At 46.9% G+C, this 26,242-nt stretch overlaps 2 protein-coding genes across 5 annotated transcripts in view; one reads left to right on the top strand and one right to left on the bottom strand.

Moving 5' to 3' along the window:
• RhoBTB (Rho-related BTB domain containing) overlaps positions 1–1,193 on the bottom strand; it is a 319,208-nt gene extending 318,015 nt beyond the window's left edge. The window contains exon 1 of the mRNA XM_050193352.3: positions 1,104–1,193. The gene's annotated coding sequence lies outside the window, so the exon portion shown is untranslated. The remainder of the gene's footprint in view (positions 1–1,103) is intronic.
• Positions 1,194–1,436: 243 nt separating this feature from the next.
• The window catches only part of Abp1 (Actin binding protein 1), a 58,721-nt gene continuing 33,915 nt past the window's right edge, over positions 1,437–26,242 (top strand). For 3 of the 4 annotated variants that reach the window (XR_008608427.2, XM_055061273.1, XM_050193362.2), the window contains exons 1-7: positions 1,437–1,576; positions 1,933–1,988; positions 2,076–2,188; positions 2,540–2,614; positions 3,685–3,822; positions 4,128–4,205; positions 14,413–14,499. Coding sequence is in view for 3 of the 4 variants with exons in the window: in XM_055061273.1 (XP_054917248.1) it covers positions 1,494–1,576; positions 1,933–1,988; positions 2,076–2,188; positions 2,540–2,614; positions 3,685–3,822; positions 4,128–4,205; positions 14,413–14,499 (630 nt within the window). In the remaining variant the exon portion in view is untranslated. The remainder of the gene's footprint in view (positions 1,577–1,932; positions 1,989–2,075; positions 2,189–2,539; positions 2,615–3,684; positions 3,823–4,127; positions 4,206–14,412; positions 14,500–26,242) is intronic. The other variant, XM_055061275.1, reaches the window with a different exon arrangement.

The raw sequence follows: 26,242 nt of genomic DNA, 5'->3' as shown, positions 1-26,242 counted from the left end.
CGCACAAAGCAGGCCGCGTCGGCACTAACATACGCGAGGCGGCGTGGGCGAACAACTTGAGCTGGCTTGATACTAATGCTATGTCGGTGAAATAACGTAACTATTCTGAGGAAAGCAAACGCCTCCAAATGTAGCGCCACATTCAGATCTGAAAGCTACGTACCGCGGCAACAATTCTTTTTTTTTTTTCTAAAGGCGTGAAGTAAAAAAAAAAAGGAGAGAGAGAGAGAAAGTGTGAAACGCCAGTCAGCGTGAGCGACTCCGCTGAATTATCAGCCGCTCGCTGACGCCACCTTATCGGTGTTATTGTACCGACACGCTATACGACACACCACAAAACTGAGCTGGCAGGAGTCGCGCATTCCCGCACAGTCAATCTGCGTTGCACGCTAGCTTTCAAAAACAGCTGATCGACGTGCATCCGCAGCGTGTTGTATACAGCCGAGCGCGCTCCCCTCTCTTTCTCCATACGAGACTATAGGAAAGGAAAACAGCTGCAACGGTTATGCACCTATAACTTTCTCAGTGTCTGCTAACGATTACTTCTTACAATGCGACGAGCTCGACACGGAGGGGAGAGAGAAAGGATCGCGGAGAGGCGAGCTGCGCGACAAGTCCATCCGCGCTTATGATGTCTTGCACAAACGCGTTATACATGCATGGGCCGAGTTCACAAGCGCACGACTGTGGTATCTTTGTCATTTCACTAGCTAACCCCACCAATTAATAGTTCCTCGGAAATAGCAGCGCACGAATGCAACGAGAAAGTGATGCGCGCGGCAAGGCTGCACTCACTCTAGCTCAGCGCAAACGCGTCACTTCCAAGGTGTGCCACGCAGGCGCCAATAAACTATTAAGCGCGAAAGTGAACCATTTATTGTTTTAAAAGCAATCCATATGGGCACTTCAACCTAAAGCACAATTCTCATCAGCTGAGAGGCAACAAAGAGATGAGCACACAACCTGCCATTCATTGCTCGGGTTGCTAGTTCTCCAACCTCGTACTAATTACGCTAGAGAAGGTTTTTTCGGACACAAAACATCCGTGCGCACAACATAACGACATCAGTTTTTATAAACGAAAAACTGAGACAGTCACTCACCCACGCACTATTCCGCCTTGCCTAGTTGATCTCGGTTGTCAAAACTAATGTGATGTAGGGAAGCACCATTGACGTCACGCCGTTAGCGCCATCTCCGATGCATTTCGTTATGAAAATGCGTTGCGGCATTTGTTTCTGCAGACGCTAGTTTTCTGATTACATAAGCAGTTACATTTATCTGTGAACAAAAATTCTGAGTTGAGATAGCGCGATTGGACTATATAAAATACTAAAGAATTGTTATTATTATTATTATTATTATTTTGTAGATCGGCGGCGCGACGGTATCGCTTAGCGTCACTAGCGACGTCGCGGTGTTTCGGCGAACTAGAACACTTTGGTCGGCCTGCTACAAGCCGTAGCGCTAACGCCGGCAGGTAGTTTGCAAACATGGCTGTCAACCTAGCGAAGCACAAGGATGAACTCCTTAGCGCTTGGAAAGAAGTGGTGGATGATAACGACGGGACCAACTGGTAATTTGCCGGCTTGAGTTTGCGCTCGCCGAAAAAAAAAATATATATAAGAAAGCCCGAAACGCTGCTGCTTACCCTTGTGCTTTCCATGGAGTGGCTTGCCGTGTCAGGAATTGCCATCTGCTCCTTTCAAAGTTATTCATTGTGATCTGAAGCGTTCCAGCGTTAACCTGAGCATTGTATGAGTGCTGAGATGCATATACCTTGCCGGTACAAGTATTATTAGCCTTGTTATCCCCTTACATTTTCATGCACGATTCTTCGTCTAATCGTAATGTCCCGGTGCTGATCTTGGTTGCTGTTCGCGGGTGTTTTGTTTCAAGAACTAAGCAAGCTGCCTTGGCTCCGTTTTTCAGGGCCTTGTTTGGTTATGATAAGCAGACATACGACCTTTGCTTGGTTGGAAAAGGAGGTGAGATGGTCTTCGATATAAGCGTAGTTTTGTCCATATTGTGTTTTGAAAAACCGGAACATGAACGTTATGTGTTACTTGCTGCAGCTGGGGGCCTCGAGGAGCTGACTGAAGAATTAAACTGTGGGAAAATAATGTACGCATTCTGCAAGGTGCAAGATCCCAACACAAGTATTTCAAAATTCATCCTAATCAACTGGGTACGTGTCAGAACAGATAATTTCCAAGTGCTACATACATTCTAAGCGGACTTATGAAGTCAGTGTCTTTTCTACTGCGCTCATGTTTACTATGGTTATGCTGCATATAGTAACCGTTATTTGTTGTTACGAACTTGCTAAATATGGTGTGATATGTTGGTGCGTAGTTGATACATCAGCAGTAGATTCAGTAAGCACTGAATCAATTTTTTTTGTAACCCGCTTCTGCTGTGCTCATCGCCAACACCCTCGTTGAATGGCGAGGCATCCCTACCTTAAACACTTCTTGGCTAGCATGTATACCTGCGCACTTCTGTTAATTGTTAAACCATGCATTTTGAATTTTTGCAGCAAGGTGAAGGAGCACCATTAGTAAAGAAAGGCTGCTGTGCAAATCACTTTATGGATATTAGCAATTTTTTTCGGGTATGTATTCGTATGTTTACACTAACCATGTACCATCTACACTGTGATGTTTGTGACTACATGTGCCCACCACAGTGGCCCAGTAGCAATGGCATCCTTTTGCTGAGCATGTAATCGCAGGTTCTATTGTCGACTATGACAGGTACCTTCCCATTGAGTTGTAACACAGAAAATGCTTGTGTACTTACATTTATGTGCAAATTTAACTCCAGGCTCTGCTACTGTGTCCCTCGTATGTGATTCCATAGCTTCTGTATGAAAAGTCACCATACATTAATTAGCGTTTAAATGTCTTGCATATTTACATGCCTCTGTTGTTTATGCTCCTGTCTCACAAATATTAAGGTGGTTAGTCAAAGTGCAGATTCTTGCTGGCTAAGTGGACATCGACTGCGTAGATGGACATTGTGGGAACTTCATATTTTTTCATATAGATGTGCAGGATGGAGCAAAAGTTCGTAGTTGGTTTTGTATTGAATTAGAAGCCTTCAGGAAATTTTGGTGGCATGGGTCCCTCATTGTAGACCTTCATTGCAGCCAGAAAGCAAGAATGAACATTTAATTTCGAAGATTGCAATAGAAGAAGTGCAGATAAGAATGAGAATGTCAAAATAGGAGGAAAATAAAGAAAAGGCACTGAAAGACTGAAAGACTTTTGAGAAACTGATGTACATAAAGTGCAAGAAGTTTTGCTGAACTGTGTCATATCGCATGCATGAAACAGCTTTATGAATCACATTAAGCGTAATAATTCACACATTTTGTTGGTTGTACTCATCATGTGATGGAATTCTAACTGGAACCCACTGTGCTCGCTTAGTAGCTTTGGTGTTGCGCTGCTAAGCATGAGGTCGCAGGCTCAAATCCCGGCTGCTGTGGCAGCATTTTGAGGGGGGCGAAATGCAAAAAATGCCCGTGTACCGTACTGTGCATTGGGTGCATGTTAAAGAACCCCAGGTGGTCCAAATTAATCCGGATTCCCCAACTATGGCCTGCTTCATAATCATATTGTGGTTTTAGCATGTAAAACCCCAGAATTTAATAATTTCAACTGCATTGCGTTCCAACAGGGTGCACACATCACAATCACAGCAAGAAATGAGGATGATGTGGATCCTTCACTCATACTGGACAAGCTTTCTAAGTGCACTGTGTCTTCCTTCAGCCTTAGGGAACGTTCCGACCCAACAGAGAGCTCTAAACCAATTGTAAGTTAACACAAACCTTCATTTTCAATGAGTTATGGGCCCACTATGGTGGCTCAGTGGATATAGCGTTCTGCTGTTGGTCACCGGTTCAGTTTCTGGGCATGGGGCTGCATTCCGATAGGGATTGAATGCAGAAAGCCTTGTGTACTTAGATTTAGGCACACATTGAATAATTATGTGTCAAAACTAACCCAGAGCCCTGCACTGCTGCCTCATTCATAGCCTCTGTTTTGTTTTGGGATGTTAAGTCTCGTCAATAAGTTTCCATTTGTGATGGCTCACTGCATTTTGTTCTTTTTGTTTAGGGAAGTGTCTACAAGCGCATACAACCAGCCAGGGAGATATCTACGACAGAGAGAGAAAAGTTTTGGATGAAGGAACAGGTGTAGTATCATTTGCTTTCTGACATGTGGCTTGGTGGACTGCTTCGCTCATTCTGGATTCTACCTGACAGCAGTGACGCATAGTTACATGAGAGGAAATGCATTAACCTTCTGTGTACATCAGAAACTTTTGTTTGGGGAATGTTCATGCATAACATCACACAATGTAGGAACCTACATTCTTGTTTTAGATTTTCTGTTTAATAGTGCTTTTTCTTCCCTTCAAATTTCACATCAAGGTTGCACTTTTTTTGGTCCACATTGTTCATTAAAGCACTTGGCATCTTTTCTTAGTTGGTTTACATGTAAAACAAATGTAAAACCACTGTTGTATGTTCATTTTCTGTTGGAGAAGTGGACTGATATCTCTGCCTGTTGACAAGTAAATGACAATGGCAGGTATTTTGTCAAGTGACGCAGATCATATCTTTTTGTGAAGTTTGAATGAAAACAAAGCAGCTCTTTCATAGTTGTTTGAATGAAAAAAGCAACTTGCTGCATGTTGGGAATTTTTCAAGCGCAGCACAAACAATTTCTGCAGCCTTTGCACAAATATGACTTGGAAGTGTGTGCTGCCATGGCTACTAATGATTTCCTTACTAAACTTCAGACAGAACTCATGTACTGCAGAAGCAGTAAGGAAGGAGTGCCATTTATTGGCTGCTGCTATAAATGCATCTCTGTGCTGGCTTTTAATATGTAAATGAGGCTGAACTTGCATATATGCATGTTATGCATATGTATCCTGAAGTGTGTAAACAGTGTAAAGTGTGCTTGCTAGCAAGTTTACAAGCACACTTTACAATTTGTTTTATAATCATTTAAAATGAAGCCAGTGGGTTTTAAGCTAAAATAGCTCTATTCCTAACAGTGTGAAGTTCATGTAAAACTTAAATATGGTTTGTGATGCTGCCACAATCCCTCATCAGTCCAAGTTGTTTCTCTTGAGGCTCCTAGTGAGCATTAGTCATTGTGTCAATAATAATGAATTATCTAATTAACATGTAAATAATTTAAACAAGGGCACATGTTTAGGAATTGAAAGCATTCAGTCCTTAAAGGACGCTGCACCAGGCCACATAGCAAATTGTAGTTATACACTGCAAGTTGTTACGTGCCCTCGAAGGAGTGTTCTACCTCAAGAATTTTTCGAATTACTTCATTAATAGCAGAGAAAGAATATTTGAAGTGCCGCAAACCCAGAATTTCAGGAGGCGAGCGTCACCACCAACGTAGGCACTCTCTTCGTCACTTGACCCGTCTAGCCTCTAAAAGTGAAAATTTTCCCTGCTTTCTCCCATACCAGAGCCAGAGGATAGCATGATGAATATGTCAAGGCCCCACCTTCATTTTCTTTTTTCTCTCTCGCGTGTTTTTGCTGAGTGGTGCACTTCTGGTGACGGTCTCGGACCCGACCTGTTGCATTTGTCTCGTATCGAGCAGTGGATGAGTTTGCACGCTCTGCACGAGAACATCTGATCAGTGTCACAATCACAAGCAATGAGGCAGATGTGAGAGGATGAAAGAGCATGATCGCAGCATTGGAATGGGGCAGACAGTTTCGTTCTCTACGCGTGCAACTGCACGACGTGGGAACAAGCAGACGAAACGGAAGTACAGTTAAACGTTGTTATAACAAACTTCAGTATAACAAAATGTTCAATATAACAAAGTATTTAACTTTTCATAACCTCTTGTCCATTGAACATCATGTATTTAGAACCTCAATATAATGAAGTTTGTATGTGATTTCAATATAACGAACCTTCACTACCGCCACAAAGGAATGCCGGGAACACAAGCGGAAACTTCAGCGGACGCATAGGGTCAAATGAATTAATTACAAGCGGCTGCTTGCAAACACACCTCTAAAATCATGTGTCGCGCCACAAGAGGAACTGCGGAAGTGGAGCCGTTGAAAGACAAAGTCCGTACAAAGTCCAAGTGCGATAAGATCCTATTAGGCCCCGAGCACTGTGTGCTTAGGTGCGAGTGCAAGCATGCAAGGGTAAGACAAGAAAGATGGTGGCTTCGCGAGTGCCGCCTTCCCCGGCGAGCAAAGGGAAAGGTGGAGGTGAGCGAGCTCGCCGTAACACGGACAAGTGCACGCAAGAGGGCGAGGGGGGGGGTAAGCCCGAGGCAGCGCATAGCTGTAAGCACGGCTGAGCACATACGCAGCGGGGCACCCTGCTTTAGAGGTAATCTGCTGCATATGCAAAGAGTGGGCATGCCGATAGGGCATGGCACCATGTAAGCTGTTTTCCCGCACATTTAGTATGGGAGGTTGCGTAATTTTGACTTTCGGGGACTTGTGAGAGCGCGAGGCAGACGAAGCTTTCGCTCCCCACTGCCAACGCTTTTCCTGATAGCGTCGTCCCAGTGCGGGCGACGCTATTGCCGACTCCCAAATTCATGAAAATGAATTGTTTTCTCATTCAGATTTGCTTCTCTCAATTGCCCAATAATTCAGATAATTCTGCGGTGCCTTTCTGTGTAAGAAAATTATATCGGCGACTGTACTTATTTGCATAAAAGGTTAAATTTCAATACAACAAAATTTTGATATAACATTGCAAATGGCCAATTTTACTGACTTCGTTATATCGAGGTTTAACTGTATACATCTCTATTGCTACGGTACGAAGTAAAACAAAAACATGCAGACATTCAGCTTGTATGTTTTATTAGTTCTCTAAACTGATATGCTCAAGGAGGTAGCGGGCGTCAGCCTGCTGCCATTGGGGGGACGGACCCCTTAGTGTGCCTGTCCCCACGTGGAAGCGGCCCGCGGTTCTGCTCTAGGGGTGGCGCTTCTCATTACCTCAATAAAGTTCTGTCTGTCCATCTGTCTGTCTGTCTGTCTGTCTAAACTTTAATTCGTCCATTGAAGCAACAAATTAAACGAATAACTGATGTTGCCTTGAATAATTCTCGAAGTCGCGTGTCACTGTGAGGTACGTCACACCACTGCCATGTATGTAGGCGCACTTGCGCGATATAGTATGTCAACTCTCCAGTTGGGAGCGCGGTGCCTACGAGGAGAAGGGCAAATGACTCTTGGTTTGAAATTTACACTCTTTCCGCGACGCTCGGGATGTAATTCTTAGGACACACGATTGTTAGCGCGCATTGTGTGCACTGCACTTGTTGGCCCAAATGGCCAGACCGTATGAGGGGCCCGTGAAGGCATATTCACCGAGAAGGTATCCCACATCTAGCAGCATTTTCCTGATATTCATTAGCAAAATCTGCAATGATGTGCTTGATATTTTGCTCAGTTTTATCTGGCAGTGCGCAGGAAAAGCTTTCTTAAAACATGGGTCGAGCACCGGTCATATTTTTGCAAACTTGTGGACAGATACCTGGAATACTGGCGCCAAGCCACAGGATATCTCCTGATAACCAATACCACAATGACCTCTGTTTGAATAAATATTTAAGGTTTTGTAAATAATTACATCTACAATGCCCTACGTATTATTTTTTGTTTGCAGAGTTGAGCTCCTCAAACTGCTGATTTAGGCGAGGGAAACTTAGTGCCAAAACCCTAGTAATGTTTTTTTTCACATGCTGAAGCGAAGTTTCACTTGTAGATAGCTCGGCAAACCAATTACTAATTGATCTATAAATAAAATAATGTTTTTTATATAACTGTACTCTCCATGGACCGAAACAAAGGCGAACAAGTTGTTTTAGTTTTCTTTGGTGTGGAATGGTGTTAGGGCTTTGTGGTGTCAACAAAGGGAATTGACATGCAGATCAGAAGCATGTATTGCACTATTTCTGTCTGGCCGCGTATGTTCCTTTATGTATGAACAGAAAAACACTGATCTGACCTTTGCATAGGATTTGACCTGATGCAGTGGGAGTGCACATAGCTTAGGTGGGCGTACTGATCAGCAGGTTTATGTACAGGGTCGTCCACTCTTGGGGTGAACACGGCTCAACGTGGCCGCGCTCCGCAGGGCGCCAGTGCGTCCGGCACAGCGGCGCAGGCGCATTTGGACCTGGGGGAGGTGCTTCGCTTCGTCTGCTACAGCGCTGGAGCGCGCCGCTCTGGCTTTGCTGTAAAGTACACTTTGCTAGACCCAGGTGACTGAGCGCCCGAGGCGGCGTTGCGGGAAGGCGCACTTCACTAACTAGAGCATTTTCCAGCTGGTTCGGTCTACAGCTTGTGAACAGCCTGCTTAATCAATATACATAAACAGAAACAAGCTTCTCACCACATAAATCACTTAGCACTTTTTTTAATAAGTGATGATGGTAAAAATAGTCATTTTTTCGCGCTCTTTATTAGGCTGGGGCCATTTTATTTTGCTCTCACAGCACTTGGTGTAGTGTATACTGAGAAACCTATTAGGCGCGCTCTTCTTGGTTGGAGTCATCACATGATGAGCCAAGCGCGCAGTTTCGCTCATGTCTTGATGCTAGAACAAATTTGCTTAATTGACTTAAGAAAACGACCGAAACCCGCAATAAATTTCGCAGAAAGTTAGAGAGCGATTGTTCAATCAAATATCATTATGTTTGCCATGGATTTTACCATTAAGGAGGGTAATAATGTTACTTCGACAGCAACTAAGAAGTGATATCCGCTGCTTCGCGACTCTCTTATTGATGCGTTAATGTCGCTGGTAGGAGGGCATGGAGCGCTTTACGCGATGTAGGAAAGTGCTCTCCCCGGCATAGCAACTGATTTGGAGGCAATTTTACTCCCCCTTTTCATCTTTCTACATCCTATAGAAAAATTCATTTTTGTTGTCACAGTTTCGGTAAGATCACCGAAGTGGTGCCGGTCCTTTGACGGCTACCTGACATGAGAAGTCGCATTCTCATTTAGAGGAATTGTCGGTCAATTATTTGATTGCATTGATTAGGTGAAATAAAACATGTGGCGCCGACGTTTTTTTGGTTGTTTGTGTTTTTCTCCTTGGAGTCAATGCACGCCACATGCGAATGCTGTTTCTGTCCGTTTTGAATAGGTAATTGGAGTGGAAAATCTGTAATCTACATGTCTGTTTTCTAGCTTAAATTACGTCTTGCCAGGTAATTAAGTCGTTATTCGCTTCTATTTCATTTCAGTACTTCCTCGGAATAGGGCATATGCATATTCACACTAGCATATAATAATTTGTTAATTGTGCGGTATACGTCCCTAAGCGACTCATGGCCTCTGCGGTACGCCATGTAGGTGGGCATCGGATAAATTTGGAGAGTAGGAGGAATTGATTTCTTTTTTCTTTTCTTTTAGGGAAGGGGGGGGGGGAGGCTGGGCTGAGTTGGTAAAACCCAAATATGAATACGGCACAGGAACCCTTGCCGCGGACAAGCGATGCTGTTGCCGTCGTGGGGAAGTGGCTGGTCCGTGTGTTGGACGAACGCGGCCACGATAATTAAACCAGCGGTCATGAGGCCGGCCCGGTGTCGTCTGCCAATAGCATGCTGGTGGTCGGCAAACGGTCTCGCCATTTGTAAAAGCCAAGCCTGGCCCAAGCCAGATTGCTGTGGTCGGGCCAGTCTACTTTTTAACTGACCATGGGCGTCAGCCCGATCTACCGCCAAGCCCCCCCCTCCCCCCCCCTTTTTTTTGCTTAGGTCATGCTATCCCATCTTAGCTTAATAGGACGATGTGGTGCACCCAACGGCTGCGCAACTGAGTTACTGGCCGCTCACGAGTTAAAGATTCTTGGATGACTCGTCAAATTGAAAGACACCAGAGGTGTTTCCATTAAACGGATTTCTGTCGACTTGCATGATGAATTGCATTTTGTTCGGTTGCTGGTTGCCATGGCACTTCGGCGATAAAAACGCTGTAACAGTGCAGGATAATTTCATTTCCGCGGTGCACCTTCGGAAACTAGCCATGTCGCAGGTACCGAAAAAAGAAAGACGACACATTTTAGATCTGTGCCTACAAAACTATTCTCAACGCGTTATATCGGAGATGACAAAAAGGCCACTGAAAACTGTGGATAGAATCGTCCAGGCTTACAAGAAGAATGGAAGAATTGCGGATGCTCCCCGTAAAGCCCGGCAAACAGTGACCACTGAAGCTGAATACATGACCATTGTTGCGGTGGCTGCTGCACACCCGACCTCCACCGTTCGAGAAACTAAGAACAGCCTCAGGCTGGGTGACGTCTCTGACATGACTATCATGCGTCGGCTCTACGCCCCAGCCTAATAAAGAGCGTGAAAAAATGACTATTTTTACCATCAGCACTTATTTAAAAAAATGCTAAGTGATTTATGTGGTGAAAAGCTTGTTTCTGTTTATGTATATTGATTAAGCAGGCTGTTCACAAGCTGTAGACCGAACCAGCTGGAAGATGCTCTAGTTAGTGAAGTGCGCTTCCCGCAACGCCGCCTCGGGCGCTCAGTCACCTGGGTCTAGCGAAGTGTACTTTACAGCAAAGCCAGAGTGGCGCGCTCCAGCGCTGTAGCAGACGACGCGAAGCACCTCCTCCAGGTCCGTGTGCGCCTGCGCCGCTTTGCTTCGATGCGCCGCCGCACCGGACGCACTGGCGCCCCACAGAGCACTGCCACGGTGAGCCGTGTTCACCCTAAGAGTGGACGACCCTGTACGTTTATGAACATGCTGTGGTAAATTGGGTGTGACCTGCAAGGCCTTTTTCATTATTTAGTGGGAACAGCACTTAGTGCTAGGGAATAAGTCGACTGCATTCATTCATTCATAGTTCCACTTGGATTCAAGTTTGGTTGTAACTACTACTTGATGAACCATTTTAGGCAAACTAACAAGTAATATTTATATTGTTGAATAGGGCTTCCTCATTGGAAGCTGTCCAGAAAGAGCCATATGATAGTGTCATAGAATTCATTGTGTGTATACTTGGGTAAAGTGAAAAGTGTGCAAGGGGTACACTTAAAGGAGCCTTGATACACTTTTATTTCAAGTCGAGAAATGCATTTGAAGTTAAAGTAAACTATTTCAGAAATACATTGTAGCAAAAAGGACTTAAATACATTCAACTGAAGTAGAGTTATTGCTAATCAAAGATCTCCTTTGATCCCCTTCGCAGTACTCCCACTTCTTCAATGTGTTAGACTGTCAAGGCAAGGGCAGAGCGGGGTGGGCCCACAACTACCCTACAACGTGCTGAACTCAAAGGCTGTCGCTCAACTTACGTTTGAATTCAGTGTGCCATCCCTTTGCTGTGCTACAGTGTGCTAGATGGCTAATCGTAGCTCTGTTTTCACGCACTGAGTGGCATGAGTAGCACATTTCCTTTTGCACTTATCTCTGTGGCAATCACACAATTTCTGAGGGTTGAACTAAACGTCTTTATGTTTGCTCGTGCGAGTACATCCGCAACACCCACATCGGGTAAGCGATGGATGCCGCATTGTGGACTTGCGGTAAAAGGATTCCTAATGTAACAAGATTGGACCATGGTGGTGGCACACCTCAAAGATGTGCTTGGGTAGCAGACTGCCTGTTCCAGTCGGATGTTGGCATTTGTACAGGCTCGCCATGTGCCTGGAACCACGTCATTCACAAGGACGACTCGAAACACGTGGTTGTCCTTGGGGAGTGGTCTTATCACGGCACCTCGCAGTGGCCGCGGTATCTATGCTACATAGCAGATGCAGTTGTATTACAGCAATATGCAATTGTAGTGTGTTTGCTATGTGCACAAGGCCGAAGTGCGCACTCACACTCATGTGCTCCAGTCTGGCCGTGCTATATGATGCAAACCGGCTTTGTCCTGCCGCATCTTGACCGATAGATAGTAGCCACATCCAAATTATGCATTTCAAAGCGCTGTCAATAGCTCACTATGAAGTGATGTCTTCCAAGGCTGCCAGGAGCGAGCGTGCGCTGGAAAGTGTACGCGTTGTGTGACCTTAAGGTTCACGTGATGTGAGGATGGTTGAGCGTACAAAATTAATTGAAATTAGTGAGACCAGACGGCTACAACACCGATAAGCAGTGTGGTCAAAGTTTCATTCCTGCACAAGCGAGCACGGCTGAGTGTGAGCAGATGATAGTTGACTTCTTGAAGTACTTGATTCTTGTCAAAACTTGAAATGTAGGTTTTGCTTACTTCAGCCTGTTTAGTAAACTGTATCAGTAAATATCCACAGTAACATCAGGAAGCATCATCATCATCATCATCAGCCTTGTTACGCCCACTGCAGCGCAAAGGCCTCTCCCATACTCTTCCAACTACCCCGCTCATGTACTAATTGTGGCCATGTTGTCCCTGCAAACTTCTTAATCTCATCCGCCCACCTAACTTTCTGCCGCCCCCTACTACGCTTCCTTTCCCTTGGAATCCAGTCCGTAACCCTTAATGACCATCGGTTATCTTCCCTCCTCATTACATGTCCTGCTCATGCCCATTTCTTTTTCTTGATTTCAACTAAGATGTCATTAACTCGCATTTGTTCCTCACCCAATCTGCTCTTTTCTTATCCCGTAACGATACACCCATCATTCTTCTTTCCGTAGCTCGTTGCGTCGTCCTCAATTTAAGTAGAACCCTTTTCGTAATCCTCCAGGTTTCTGCCCCGTACGTGAGTACTGGTAAGACACAGCTGTTGTACACTTTTCTGTTGAGGGATAATGGCAACCTGCTGTTCATGATCTGAGAATGCCTGCCAAATGCGCCCCAGCCCATTCTTATTTTTCTGATTATTCAATCTCATGGTCCGGATCCGCAGTAACTACCTGCCCTAAGTAGATGTATTCCCTTACCACTTCCAGTCCCTCGCTACCTATTGTAAACTGCTGTTCTCTTCCGAGACTGTTTAACATTACTTTAGTTTTCTGCAGATTAATTTTTAGACCCACCCTTCTGCTTTGCCTCTCTAGGTCAGTGAGCATGCATTGCAGTTGGTCCCCTGAGTTACTAAGCAAGGCAATATCATCAGCAAATCGCAAGTTACTAAGGTATTCTCCATTAACTCTTATCCCCAATTCCTCCCACTCCAGGTCTCTGAATACCTCCTGTAAACACGCTGTGAATAGCATTGGAGAGATCGTATCTCTCTGCCTGATGCCTTTCTTTATTGGGATTTTGTTGCTTTCTTTATGGAGGACTACGGTGGCTGTGGAGCCGCTATATATATATCTTTCAGTATTTTTACATACGGCTCGTCTTCACCCTGATTCCGTAATGCCTCCATGACTGCTGGGGTTTCGACAGAATCAAACGCTTTCTCGTAATCAATGAAAGTTATATATAAGGGTTGGTTATGTTCCGCACATTTCTCTATCACCTGATTGATAGTGTGAATATGGTGTATTGTTGAGTAGCCTTTATGGAATCCTGCCTGGTCCTTTGGTTCACAGAAGTCTAAGGTGTTCCTGATTCTATTTGTGTTTACCTTAGTAAATACTTTGTAGGCAATGGACAGTAGGCTGATCGATCTATAATTTTTCAAGTCTTTGGCGTCCCCTTTCTTATGGATTAGGATTATGTTAGCGTTCTTGCAAGATTCCGGTACGCTCGAGGTCATGAGGCATTGCGTATACAGGGTGGCCAGGAAGAAGCACTGATTCAAACATGCTTCTTGATTGATGTTAGCTATCGGCCATTCGCAGTGCTCTATGGGAATGTGCCTGCTGATGTCAAGGGGCAGCCACAAAAGGGTGAGGAGGCCTCTTTTTAAAAGAGAGTATTTGAAAAAAGGCGACTTTGCACTCCGCGTGTGAGCCCCACGTGCCACCCATAAGTGCAAAATTTGGCCGAGATTCTCACAGTAGCATATGCTATCCACAGAATGTGCTTTTTCACCAAGCCCGAGGGCTGGTTCAAGGCCCCTTTAAGAATCCTGCTCTACTATAACGAATCATCAGAATAGATAAAATGTAGGTTAGATATGTTGCTTGGCAGATGAATAGAAAAATGTGTTGCAATATCAAAAGCAACCTGGGCAAACTTGTCTGTTGTTTTGTTTTCACCCATTTTTAGGTGGCGCTATTGTTCTCTCAAAGTTTTGCAGAAAAGCCAGAAAGTTCTCAAGGTTGCGTGGGATGCTCTAAATGTACGAAGGAGTTCAGTACTCATAACTGCTGTTTGCAATCAAAGGGTCACTGAAGGGAATCAGTGTTTATTGTTTGGGGCCCTTTTGTTTGACTCTGAGCAGCTGTGAAATAATGTGTGGATCAGCAGGGCTTTGGTTTGAGGTGAAGTTTGCTGCTGACCTTAACCGTTTTTATTTATTTTTTTTTTTGTAGGAGGAAGAGAAGAAACGCATTGAGGAAGAAAAGCTTAAGGCTGAGACAACCAGAAATCGTCTGGCTGAGGAAGTGAAGGAGCGTGAGGCAAGTAGCAGTGTGAACATTCTAAAGGAAAGCAGCGCTACTACATTGCATACATTTGCCATATAGCTTCTTTAAAGCACTGGAGTCAAGGCAGCTGCATTGCTTGGCAGTTATAGTTATTTGTTCTCCTGCTCATATATATATTGATACAAGGCAGAAACATTTAAACAACGCGCGCAGGTTCGTGCACCCCCTCAAGACGACAACGGAGTATTGAAGGAAAAGGACGAAGTAATGGCACGTGTTTTCGCCGCACGCACTCGCATCGCAGGTGGCCGTTGTCGGCGTCTACAAGAAGAAGACGAGGTGAAGCGACGCTCGAGAGAGAAGAAGGCCTTCCTGATCTCCCGTTTAGAACGCGGCAGTGTTATTTATTTACCCCAGGGCACAAGTTCGCCCACAATAAATAGTTGTATCTGGGTTTCCTTAACTGTCCGTTACAATTCTGGTGGAGGTGCGGGGTAATGATTTCCAGCCCAATTCGAGTTGGAGAAAGCAGCCCGGAACCACGCCATCTCAGACCCAACGAGCTTACGCCCGTCCACCAGCGTACGAGCCGTCGCCTACGTGGTGAGCCGCCCGAGTTTCCTCTTTTGCCGGAGCAGACTATAATAGCAGCAGCAGACAATACAGAAATGACATCTCAGACAGCCTCAACCCGCATCGTGGTTGATCAGCCGCGAACGCCCGAGCCTTTTCACGGCGACACCTTCGAAGACGCCGAGGACTGGTTGGAAGGCTTCGAGCGCGTCGCTGACTACAACGGATGGGACGAAAACCGGAAGCTCCGCAACGTTTACTTCGCGTTGCAAGACTGTGCGCGAACGTGGTTTGAAAACCACGAAGCTGTCCTCCGGTCGTGGAATGACTTCCGACGGGAGCTGTTGGCCACGTATCCGAGCACAGACCGCCGGGAAAGAGCTGAAGCCGCTTTGCAAGCAAGAAGCCAGCGAAACAACGAAAGCGTGGCAATGTATCTCGAAGATATGTCCCGCTTATTCCGCCGGGCCGACCCGAGCATGAGCGAGGACAAGAAGCTTCGGCACCTGATGCGCGGCGTGAAGCAGGAGCTTTTTGCTGGTTTGGTTCGCAGCCCTCCACGCACCGTCGCCGAATTCCGCTCCGAGGCGACAACTATGGAAAGGACTCTTCAACAGCGTGCGAGACTGTACAACCGCGATATGAACGTCGCCTCTGTGGATGCGATGCCGTCAATGTTCGGGAACAGCGTCGAGGTCTTACGAGAACTCATAAGGTCTGTGGTTCGAGAAGAGCTCCAGAGGCAACAGCGGAACAACGGCCCCACAGAGGTCTCTTCGTTAGCAGAAGTGGTTCGCGAAGAAGTGAGACAAGCCGTCCGCGAACAGCACCCACCAGCACAGCCTCAAGCGTCGTCACCGGTACGGCCGACGGTATCGTACGCCGAGGTACTCAGAGGATCTCCAGGACGTACCTTCGTCGCGGCAACTGCGCATGTACCTGAACCTCGGTTCTTGCCGTCTCCGCCGGAGACGAGATTCCGGAAAGCTGACATATGGCGCACTCCTGATAGAATCCCGCTGTGCTACCACTGCGGCGAAGCTGGTCATCTCTACAGGATGTGCGAATACCGCAGAGCGGGACTTCGGGGGTTTTCCATAAACGCTCCTTGCCCAAGAAACGGTGAACGCCCTTTCGAGATCCAGGAGTATTTGTCAACGCGCCAAAGCCCGCAGACTTCACAGCAACACCAACCTCGGTCAACAGTGCCGCTGAGGTATCGATCACCGAGCCCGCGTCCATCGTCAAGCTCCCCAAGGCGACGCCCCCAAAGCCCACGTCGGGAAAACTAATACCGGCGACCTGTGGAGGTGAGGCCGCTGTCGACGCAAGAACGGAGCCTCCAGCGCTGATTCTGAAATATAACGACGGACGCGGGAGCAGTTGCGAAAAGAGTGACGTAGCTTCCGATTTATGTGTGTTTATAGACGGCTGCGAAATTACTGCTTTAGTAGACACAGGCACAGACCATTCCGTTATGAGCAAAGTACTTGCTAGAAGACTGAAAAAAGTGCTGACTCCTTGGAGAGGACCGCAAATTCGAACCGCCGGTGGACACCTTATCAACCCGGTGGGCAGGTGCACTTCTAGAATCGGAATACGCGGCTTTACATACGTCGCCAGTTTCATTGTCCTATCAGAATGCTCAAGGGATGTAATTATTGGAATGGACTTTTTGCAGGCGAACGGTGCAGTTATCAACTTGCAGGAATCCTGTGTGTCGTTCTCAACGAAGCACGCCATCGCGACGTTCGAGAGTGAAGAACGATTCGATGCGCTTCAGATTATAGACGACGACGTCACGATACCCCCAAGATCCAGCATAGCTGTCGCCGTAAGAAGCACCGTATTCAGCGACTATGAAGGAATAGCCGACAGTAACACTGGGCTCTTACTCGAAAAAGGGATCTGTATGGCAAGGGGCCTTGTTCGGCTGCGTGACGGGTGTTCAAATGTCTTCCTGACTAATTTTGGAAATGAAGTTCAGCATGTTGCGAAGGGAACCGTCATTGCCCGCCTTAACGATTATGAACAAATTACGGATTTGAGCTCTTCCGATGGTGCACTACTGGAGTCTGACAACGTAGACTCCATACTCGCATCCGTCCACATCGAAGAAGCACTATCACCGAGCCAGAAGCAGCAAATAGAGAACCTTGTACGAGAATTCGCCTCATGTTTCTCAACGACATCGAAAGTCCAGAGAACATCCATCGCCAGACACCGCATCATTGTCGACGAAGCTGTGAGGCCCATTTGCCAGCATCCCTACCGAGTGTCACCGAAGGAGAGAGAGGTCATCAGCAAACAAGTCGAAGAAATGCTTCGAGACGACGTAATTCAACCATCGACCAGCCCATGGGCTTCACCTGTAGTGCTGGTAAAGAAAAAGGATCAGACCTTGCGCTTCTGCGTTGATTATCGGAAGCTAAACGTCGTCACAAAGCGGGATGTCTATCCACTTCCGAGGATCGATGACACCCTCGATAGACTACGGGATGCGAAATTCTTTTCCTCTCTCGACCTTAAAAGCGGATACTGGCAAATAGAAGTGGACGAACGGGATCGTGAGAAGACAGCATTCGTGACACCAGACGGACTATACGAATTCAAGGTACTTCCGTTCGGCCTCTGTTCCGCGCCTGCCACTTTTCAGCGGATGATGGACACTGTGCTCTCCGGGTTAAAGTGGCGGAAAGAGTGGAAACGGAGAGGAAAGAGTGATTGCATACGCTAGCCGCACTCTTTTGAGGGCTGAAACCAACTATTCAGCCACCGAAAAAGAATGCCTCGCAGTAATATGGGCCATAGGAAAATTCCGACCATACTTATACGGTAGACCGTTCCGGGCAATCAGTGACCATCACTCATTGTGCTGGCTTGCAAACCTGAAAGATCCGTCTGGACGACTTGCTAGATGGAGTCTGAGGCTGCAGGAATACGACATAACGGTCGTGTACAAGTCAGGTCGCAAGCACAGTGACGCTGATTGTTTATCACGTGCTCCGGTCGAATCTGCTCCTGTGAAGGATGGAGACGAATTTTCGTTTCTTGGAGCCGTGACCACATCTGAGATGGCCAAACACCAGCAGTCTGACGCCGAGTTGCTTCTACTCATCAGGCACCTCGAGGGACACCACGTCCATGTTCCGCGAGTTTTCTGCCGGGGATTGTCATCGTATGTGATGAGAAATGGCGTCCTGTACAAAAGAAATTTTGAGCACAGCACAGAGAAATTTCTACTCGTTGTTCCTTCAGCTTTGCGATCGGAAATCTTAGAAGCCTGTCACGATGACCCATCAGCAGGACACCTTGGAGTGAGCAGAACCTTCGCCCGAATTCATGCTAAATACTACTGGCCAAAGCTATTGAATTCAGTGCAGCATTATGTACGAACATGTCGGGATTGCCAAAGACGCAAAACGCCTCCATTAAAACCCGCAGGCCTCCTTCAACCAATAGAACCCCCAGGAGCCCCGTTCGAACAAGTAGGAATGGACTTGCTTGGTCCTTTTCCGACATCGTCATCGGGGAAACGGTGGATTGTAGTAGCGACTGATTACCTAACGCGATATGCCGAGACATCCTCTCTAATCAGTGCAACGGCCGTTGAAGTGGCTGAATTCTTTGTCACCAAGATAGTATTACGACACGGTGCCCCTGCAATTATTATCACGGACCGAGGAACTTCGTTCACAGCCGATTTGACGCAATCCATCATGAAATTGACTCATACCAGCCACAGGAAAACAACTGCCTATCATCCTCAAACAAATGGGTTAACCGAGCGATTGAACAGGACGCTGACCGATATGTTGTCAATTTACGTAGACTTAGAACACCGTACATGGGACAAGATCCTACCCTATGCTACATTCGCCTACAATACCGCATTGCAAGAAACCACTCAAGTAACGCCATTCCAACTTGTTTTTGGTCGAACAGTTACCACACCCTTGGATGCAATGCTGCCTGTCAGCGACAGTACAGAACAGAACCCTGACATCAATGACTTTACACAGAGGGCCGAAGAAGCACGTCAGCTGGCGCGACATCGCATTCAACAAAGGCAGCGCATCGACGCGGACCGTTACAACCTGCGACGAAGGGAAGTCGAGTATGCACCAGGTGACAAGAGTATGGGTGTGGACCCCCGTGCGGACGCGCGGCCTGTCCGAAAAGCTTTTGCGCCGTTACTTCGGCCCTTACCGAGTACTTCGCCGCATCAGTCCCCTGAACTACGAAGTTACGCCAGAAGGACAAGTGAGCTCATCACGATGCCGGCGTCGCACAGAAACTGTACATGTGGTCAGACTGAAGCCATATTATGACAGGCAGTGATTATTCGACCAAACATCTTTTCTGTGCCATATACCACTTTAGTGTGGACAACTGCTTGTGAACAATTTCGTCGCTTTACGCATCGGGACGATGCGTTTTGGAGGGGGGATAATGATACAAGGCAGAAACATTTAAACAACGCGCGCAGGTTCGTGCGCCCCCTCAAGACGACAACGGAGTATTGAAGGAAAAGGACGAAGTAATGGCACGTGTTTTCACCGCACGCACTCGCATCGCAGGTGGCCGTTGTCGGCGTCTACAAGAAGAAGACGAGGTGAAGCGACGCTCGAGAGAGAAGAAGAAGGCCTTCCTGATCTCCCGTTTAGAACGCGGCAGTGTTTTTTATTTACCCCAGGGCACAAGTTCGCCCACAATAAATAGTTGTATCTGGGTTTCCTTAACTGTCCGTTACAATATATATATACACAGACACAAACACACAGTCAAACCCGCTTATAACGATACCGGGTTTAGTACTATATTGTTTATAACAATGAAAAGCTGCTGCACCGCCAACTTTTGTATGTTTGCTATGCCGAAATAACCCGCTTACTGCAATGTCCCCGTGCCGCATTATCGGTTATAACGATGAAGTCTGGGTGTCCGTACAGAAAGGTAATGGAATGCGAAATTCTTTAAAAGAAAAAAAAGGGTGAAATGCGAGCAGCTGCATGATTGCCTGCCACCCCAATGTCGCCGCGTGCTTCTTTGCAACGCCAGCCTCACGCACTTCTCTCTCATCGCCCTTACACCCCTCCGAACACGAATGGGCTGTGCCCATAGCCCTGCGCTGCACCACTCTCTGAAACACAAATGGACCACACCAACTGTGCTGACTACGCTGTTCCCAGATTGCTCGCTATGCGTTGATGGGCTCTCATTCTGCTCAAATCTGCAAAGGACTAAGTCGCTTGTGCTTGTGTTTGTTCGTTGTATCGCAGCCGTTCCTGGCCATGTGGTTTCTCAGCTTTGTTTGACTCGCTGCCGAAACGGAAGATGGCTGATCCGCCCGCTGATCATCAGCAATGCACGACGTTGCCAGCGAAAAAAAAAAAAAAAAAAAGAACGCACTGCTATAGATCTGCAAATGGAATTGCTTCTAACCGCTCGATGAGGCGATTGTTGCAAACGTGCTTGCATCGGATAGTGATGGTGAAGGCCACAACGGCAGCGCTGATGCGGTAGGGCAGGCTGCCTCAACATTGTTCCCCCGGTAGGCCCTGTAGATGATTAAGTCCCTCAGGGGCTTGTTTTTGTGAGGGATTTTCCGCTGCAGTACGTGGACTATCTGGATGTCTTGGAGAAGGATGTCGGCAAGCATCGCGTAAAGCAAGCAGGGCTGACAGACATTTGGTTTTCTCATGCAAGGCAGTGGGAAGTACGTGGCAAGATGCTTGTGGCGATCTTGTCCCAGCCTTTCTTCTGGATTTTTCACGCTGAGATGCTGCCGCGGCAACATTGCCGCATTCTTTAAAAGGTCCCTCTTGGGGCCACCAAAGCGATGCCTCGGCGGAGCTCGTATGTTGCTGCCCGTGACCCCTCTTTACAGTTGTTATAGCAGTGCCATTCTTGATCGCCAACAGCCGCGGCTTGTTAACAACACATGATCGGAGCGCGCAGTAAGGAGAGTTAAACACTTACTATCAGAAGTCCACACAGTCAGTCCACAGTCAGTCCACACAATCGCCTGATGGAGAGAGGTGGTGGGGAGGAGAACTGGCCTTCCCACCATTATAGTTTTCTCGGAACAGCTATGCCATCCTCGATTTTGATTTTTTTTCTCGTGCAACCCGGTTATAACAATTATCAGTTATAACAATGGTTTCATGGCACTTGAATATTGTTATAAGTGGGTTCGACTGTATATTTATATCTTATATTTATGTAAATACTGTGTGTCACAGTATTTATTTGTGTCTATGCAATTAATCTGACTAACTGATTTGCTGATGCTTGTTAGTTTCTACAGGCTTCCCTTATTCTTTTCACATTGTTCCTTAATTTCACTAAGTGCTTCTTGTCACTATATCTCTTTCCATGGTATACGTACACACTGTGGTATAGTATTAATAGTTGAACACAGCTGTCGCACACCATTGAAATGCTCTACCTTGTTTTTTCCATCTTTGTGTGTAGTTAGGTCGTTAAAAGAAGAAAAAAATGTTGAGATAAATTATGTCCAAATTTTGCTTATGCTGAAGCCAAATCAGTGAGCATTTCAGTGCTCAGCAATACTTCTAGGTGCATGTTCTTTGCTGAGGAGCTAGGAAATGAAAAGTAACATACTACAATAAAAAAACGAAAGAAACACTCATCATTCATGTGTGGTCTTGGGGCGCCTTTTTGGGGCTAGAATTGGAAATTTTGCCTTTTGGTATTACAGTTAAATCTCGATTATATAAGGTCATTCCATGCGAAGTGTCCCAGACCCAAAAGTGACCATCATTGATTTTCTTGAAAAAAACAAATGGCCTGCCTGGCAATTGTGTAACCCTAATACTTTGGCTGCACCAAAGTATTTTCGTCAAAAAAAAATTTTTTATCACTAGAGCGCTCTTTGAAATTTCCGCAAAGTGCAAAAGTTGGTTGGAGGTACATTTCTTTTATTCAGGTCTGAAACTAGGTGCAATAACAAATTTTATTTTGGAGCATTGTATTGGCATCCTTCTTTCATATGATGTGATAATTGAAGACATTTTAAAATTTTCCGTGTTTATTTGTCTCAGTAAAAAAGCAATGAAAGTTGCGTTTTCATAAATTTTTTTGCATAAACTGCGTTATTTTTTCAGCTGCCATAATTATTCTCCCTTTTTGCCTGTTACTACAGTGTCTGCAAAAAATAATTTGAAATTATTAATAAATATGTTTTTTTAGAAAAATACCTCCAAAGTTGGCAAGAAGTGAATTTCTTGTGATATTCAAGCCAAATTTAAGGATTATGGCCCTCCAGATAAAAATATGTCAGATAGCTTTAATATATGCACCGACCTCTTAGCTTGTGATTTTGAAATTCTTGTTCGAGGAAATATTGTCTGAAGCGATAAAACTATTTTTGAAGTCAACAACCAATATCACCAGCAAGCACTGTGTACTTGCCCCCTGCTCTTGTCGTCTGCTCATCGTCTGCGCGTTGTTGCCTGCCCTTCTCCTCCTCATCTGCCGCCCAGCAGACGACGGCTAGTATACAGAGTGATCATTTTTAAGTTTTATGGAATTTTTAGAAGTAGCCTGTTTACAGTGTGGGGTTCTCCTCCGTGCTCTTGGGACAAAGGAACGACAACACAGTAGTGCAAACAATCACAAGGGCATTTATTGCACCTTTGATAGATCAATGCCTGCTAGCCGAGTTGCTATCCACAAAACATGCCAATGGGCGCGCGACAAATCTAGAAGTCCGACTCACCGCGACCGGATAACGAACGAATATGTTCGCCCCATGCTGGATCCCAACGCCTGGTCGTTCGCGCATACGGTCACGCGAACGGTGGCGTGTTTGAAGGCGGCCACGCGAGACGGTCTCGCAGAAGCATGGATCAGCGCACGCGCGGCACGGCACGTCCGCACTGCTTGCTGTCCCGAACCAAAAAAAAGGGAGCGCCTTGTCTTTCGGCGCCCAAGTAACCCCGCCTGTCAGCGGCGTTAGCAGTGCAACACTCGCGCCCTCTCTCGTACTGCGCCTCAACCACTCTGTCTGCCGCGGGCACCAGGCCACGCGAGCCGTGCGGGAAAACAACATATCGGGGGACGCGTGAGAGTCGCGCATCCCCACATCCCCCCAACCTTAAATCACTTCTTATTCCGGCGAAACATGTGCCACGGTCTAACATCAACCCGTGCTTCACGAACAAGATAGTACACGCAACAGTGGCCGCGCTGAGGAAATGTCCACACGCTGTCCATAGCATGCGAGCTGACATTGTCCTTGGGTACACCGCTGGCGTCCGCCGGTCACAACAGCAGCTTTACAGACTCGACGGCACGATTCCAGGCCAGGACTCCGGAAACGACGACGCAGTAGTCGGTACGAGCAAGCGTCGCTCGCGCCGACGCGCCCTGCTGGCAAGAGCCGCTGTAGCTGTCCGTGACCACCGGCTCTTTTGTCCGCCGCCGAGGGTTGTGAGCTGGATACAGGAGGCCGCCGAAGTCGCTGCGCCGAACTGGCCACAGCATCACCATCGCCCGGGGTGACTCGATCGTAGTCCGGGGCAGCAGCGCAGACGATGTGCAGGTGACGGCAAACCAGGGGTGAATCCAATCACGCTGCGTACACTCAACACACTCGGCAAACACTAAAGTAATGCAAGGGAGAGGAATTCTGCATGCGCATCGCCCACGTGGTATGATATTCGACTCGGCTAGCAAAAGATTGGGCAGCTACTCAGATGCTAAGTTCACGTGAACGAAGCTCGCTTCCTTGAGTCGAACGAGTAATTTCAGTTCGTGCGAGGCTAACTAGAATGAGGGAAGCAAAGTGCAACACCTTAACTCCACGGTCCACCAGCTTGTGTCCCTCCACGTGCGACAGGCAGCTCCGTAAAGCCTTAGGCCTATAGCGTCGCTACCCTGACAACAACCGGCATCCAAAAAACAACACCCAGAATGGGCGCAAAACAGGCAGCTGCGAGGAGACGTCAGCTCTGTTAGGTGGTCCTACCCTGCTCGGTGCACACAGCATCCGAGTTGACAGCGCCCACCGTCCCAGACGGTGTCGGAGCGCCCGGTGCAAGGCCGCAATACCAGTCAGCCCGTAGTGGCACCCGTAGCCCGCGGCCACCCGGCTCCCAGAGCCGCGACTTCCTCAGAGTCAGAGAGATAGAAGAAGCTATTTACATAAGAAATTCAGACCACCCACGAGGCTTCCGTATTCACTCGCTTCAGGCTTGCGAATGCTCCGCAGGTGCTAAGCCTCGCTCTCCCAGGATGCAGACCACGTGGCTCTCGTACAGACGAATGTCATTAACAAAAACACTTGCGAAAAGGCTTAGCATGTTGACATGTTCAAACACAGTTCAGCCACCGTCGCCTCGCTCAAGAAAGCACACCGCCAATGCTAGCGATCAAAATCCATGCTAGCCCTACGCTTCGGTTCAAACAAAGGTCTCGAACGAAGCAAAACTGTTAAATCTATCGTCCGATGCCCCAAGAGCCCCACGTTGGGCTGCCAGATGTGGGGTTCTCCCCCGTGCTCTTGGGACAAAGGAACAACAACACAGTAGTGCAAACAATCACAAGGGCATTTATTGCACCTTTCATAGATCAATGCCTGCTAGCTGAGTTGCTATCCACAAAACATGCTGATGGGCGCGCGACAAATCTAGAAGTCCGGCTCACCGCGAGCGGATAACGAGCGAATATGTTCGCCCCATGCTGGATCCCAACGCCTGGTCGTTCGCGCGTACGGTCACACGAACGGTGGCGTGTTCGAAGGCGGCCACGCGAGACGGTCTCGCAGAAGCATGGATCGGCGCACGCGCGGCACGGCACGTCCGCACTGCTTGCTGTCCCGAACCCAAAAAAGGGAGCGCCTTGTCTTTCGGCGCCCAAGTAACCCCGCCTGTCGGCGGCGTTAGCAGCGCAACACTCGCGCCCTCTCTCGTACTGCGCCTGAACCACTCCGACCGCCGCGGGCGCCAGGCCACGCGAGCCGTGCGGGAAAACAACATATCAGGGGATGCGTGAGAGTCTCGCATCCCCGCAACAGATACCATAATCCTAGTCCTTGAGCTGAATTCTTCAGAGGGGTGGACATTACAGGGTCCTGAATATTCGGCTTCACATGTTCAAAAAAAAATTTTGCGCTCGCCGCTGCAGTGCTCTTGGTCAAATTTTGCAGAACGGTTGCATTTTGGCTTTGACTTCGTTTAGTATAACACTTGGCACAGTTGATTGCCTGGTTTATAAGAAGAACGTGCAAATTTGCCTGCGCTTATGGGGATGCAAGCTGCTGCCGCGACGGCGCAAGCATAAACTTGGGTCGCCACCATTCGCAATCTGCAGAAAGCAGCATTTCAGGGAGGGAAGTCGCCTGTTCCAGGAGCGGGCAAGATGAGGCAGCCCTCCATCAAACGCTGCTTTCTGCAGATGACAGCAGGTGGCAAAACAAGTCTGTGCCAGGGTGGGCTTTTCACACGCCATTTTTCCCATAGGCGAAAACAGTGCCTCATTTTTGTCTTAAAAAACAGGTGACTAATCGTGCCAAGTGTTAAACTAAACAAAGTCGACGCCAAAATGCGACCGTTTGGCAAAATTTGAGCAAAAGCAGTGCAGCAATGAGCGCAAAATCTTTTTTTGAACACGCGCAGCCAAATATTCAGGACCCTCTACTTGCACCACAAACGAAGCACATAATCAACGGATTAAGAAACATTCACTAATAACTTCGTAATTAGTTATTGTAAATCACCTATTGAAATTGACGAATTGTAGCCGGTGAGATTCTCAGGCGTATCCACTTTGTATGACTTTCCAGGATGCCACCAGTTTCGAGATATGCACCATCAAACTGGCGTAAAAATTCAATGTTGTTCCACCTAATTTTTTTAACAAAACGCTCTTTTATACATTCAAGCACGAAAGTAACTGTATTTCGTCCCATACTTTGGGAAATATTTCAAAATCAGTGTCGTTCTGGAAATTAATTCTAAATGAATATGTCTTACAATTTCACCAGTTACAATTCATTAATTTCAATATGTGCCGTACAATAATTAATTAGGAAGTTAGTTAGTGAATGTTAGTTATTCGTTGAACATGTGTTTGGATTTTTAGTGCAAGAAATGTTCACCTCTGAAAAATCCAGCTCAAGAACTAGAATTATGGTATCTTCAACATTCGATTTTTAAAAATCCCATAAAAGTAAAAA

This window comes from Dermacentor andersoni, chromosome 1 (genome assembly GCF_023375885.2).
Source record: "Dermacentor andersoni chromosome 1, qqDerAnde1_hic_scaffold, whole genome shotgun sequence".
Classification (NCBI taxonomy): Eukaryota; Metazoa; Arthropoda; class Arachnida; order Ixodida; family Ixodidae; genus Dermacentor; species Dermacentor andersoni.
This window is presented reverse-complemented; position numbering and strand designations above follow the sequence as displayed.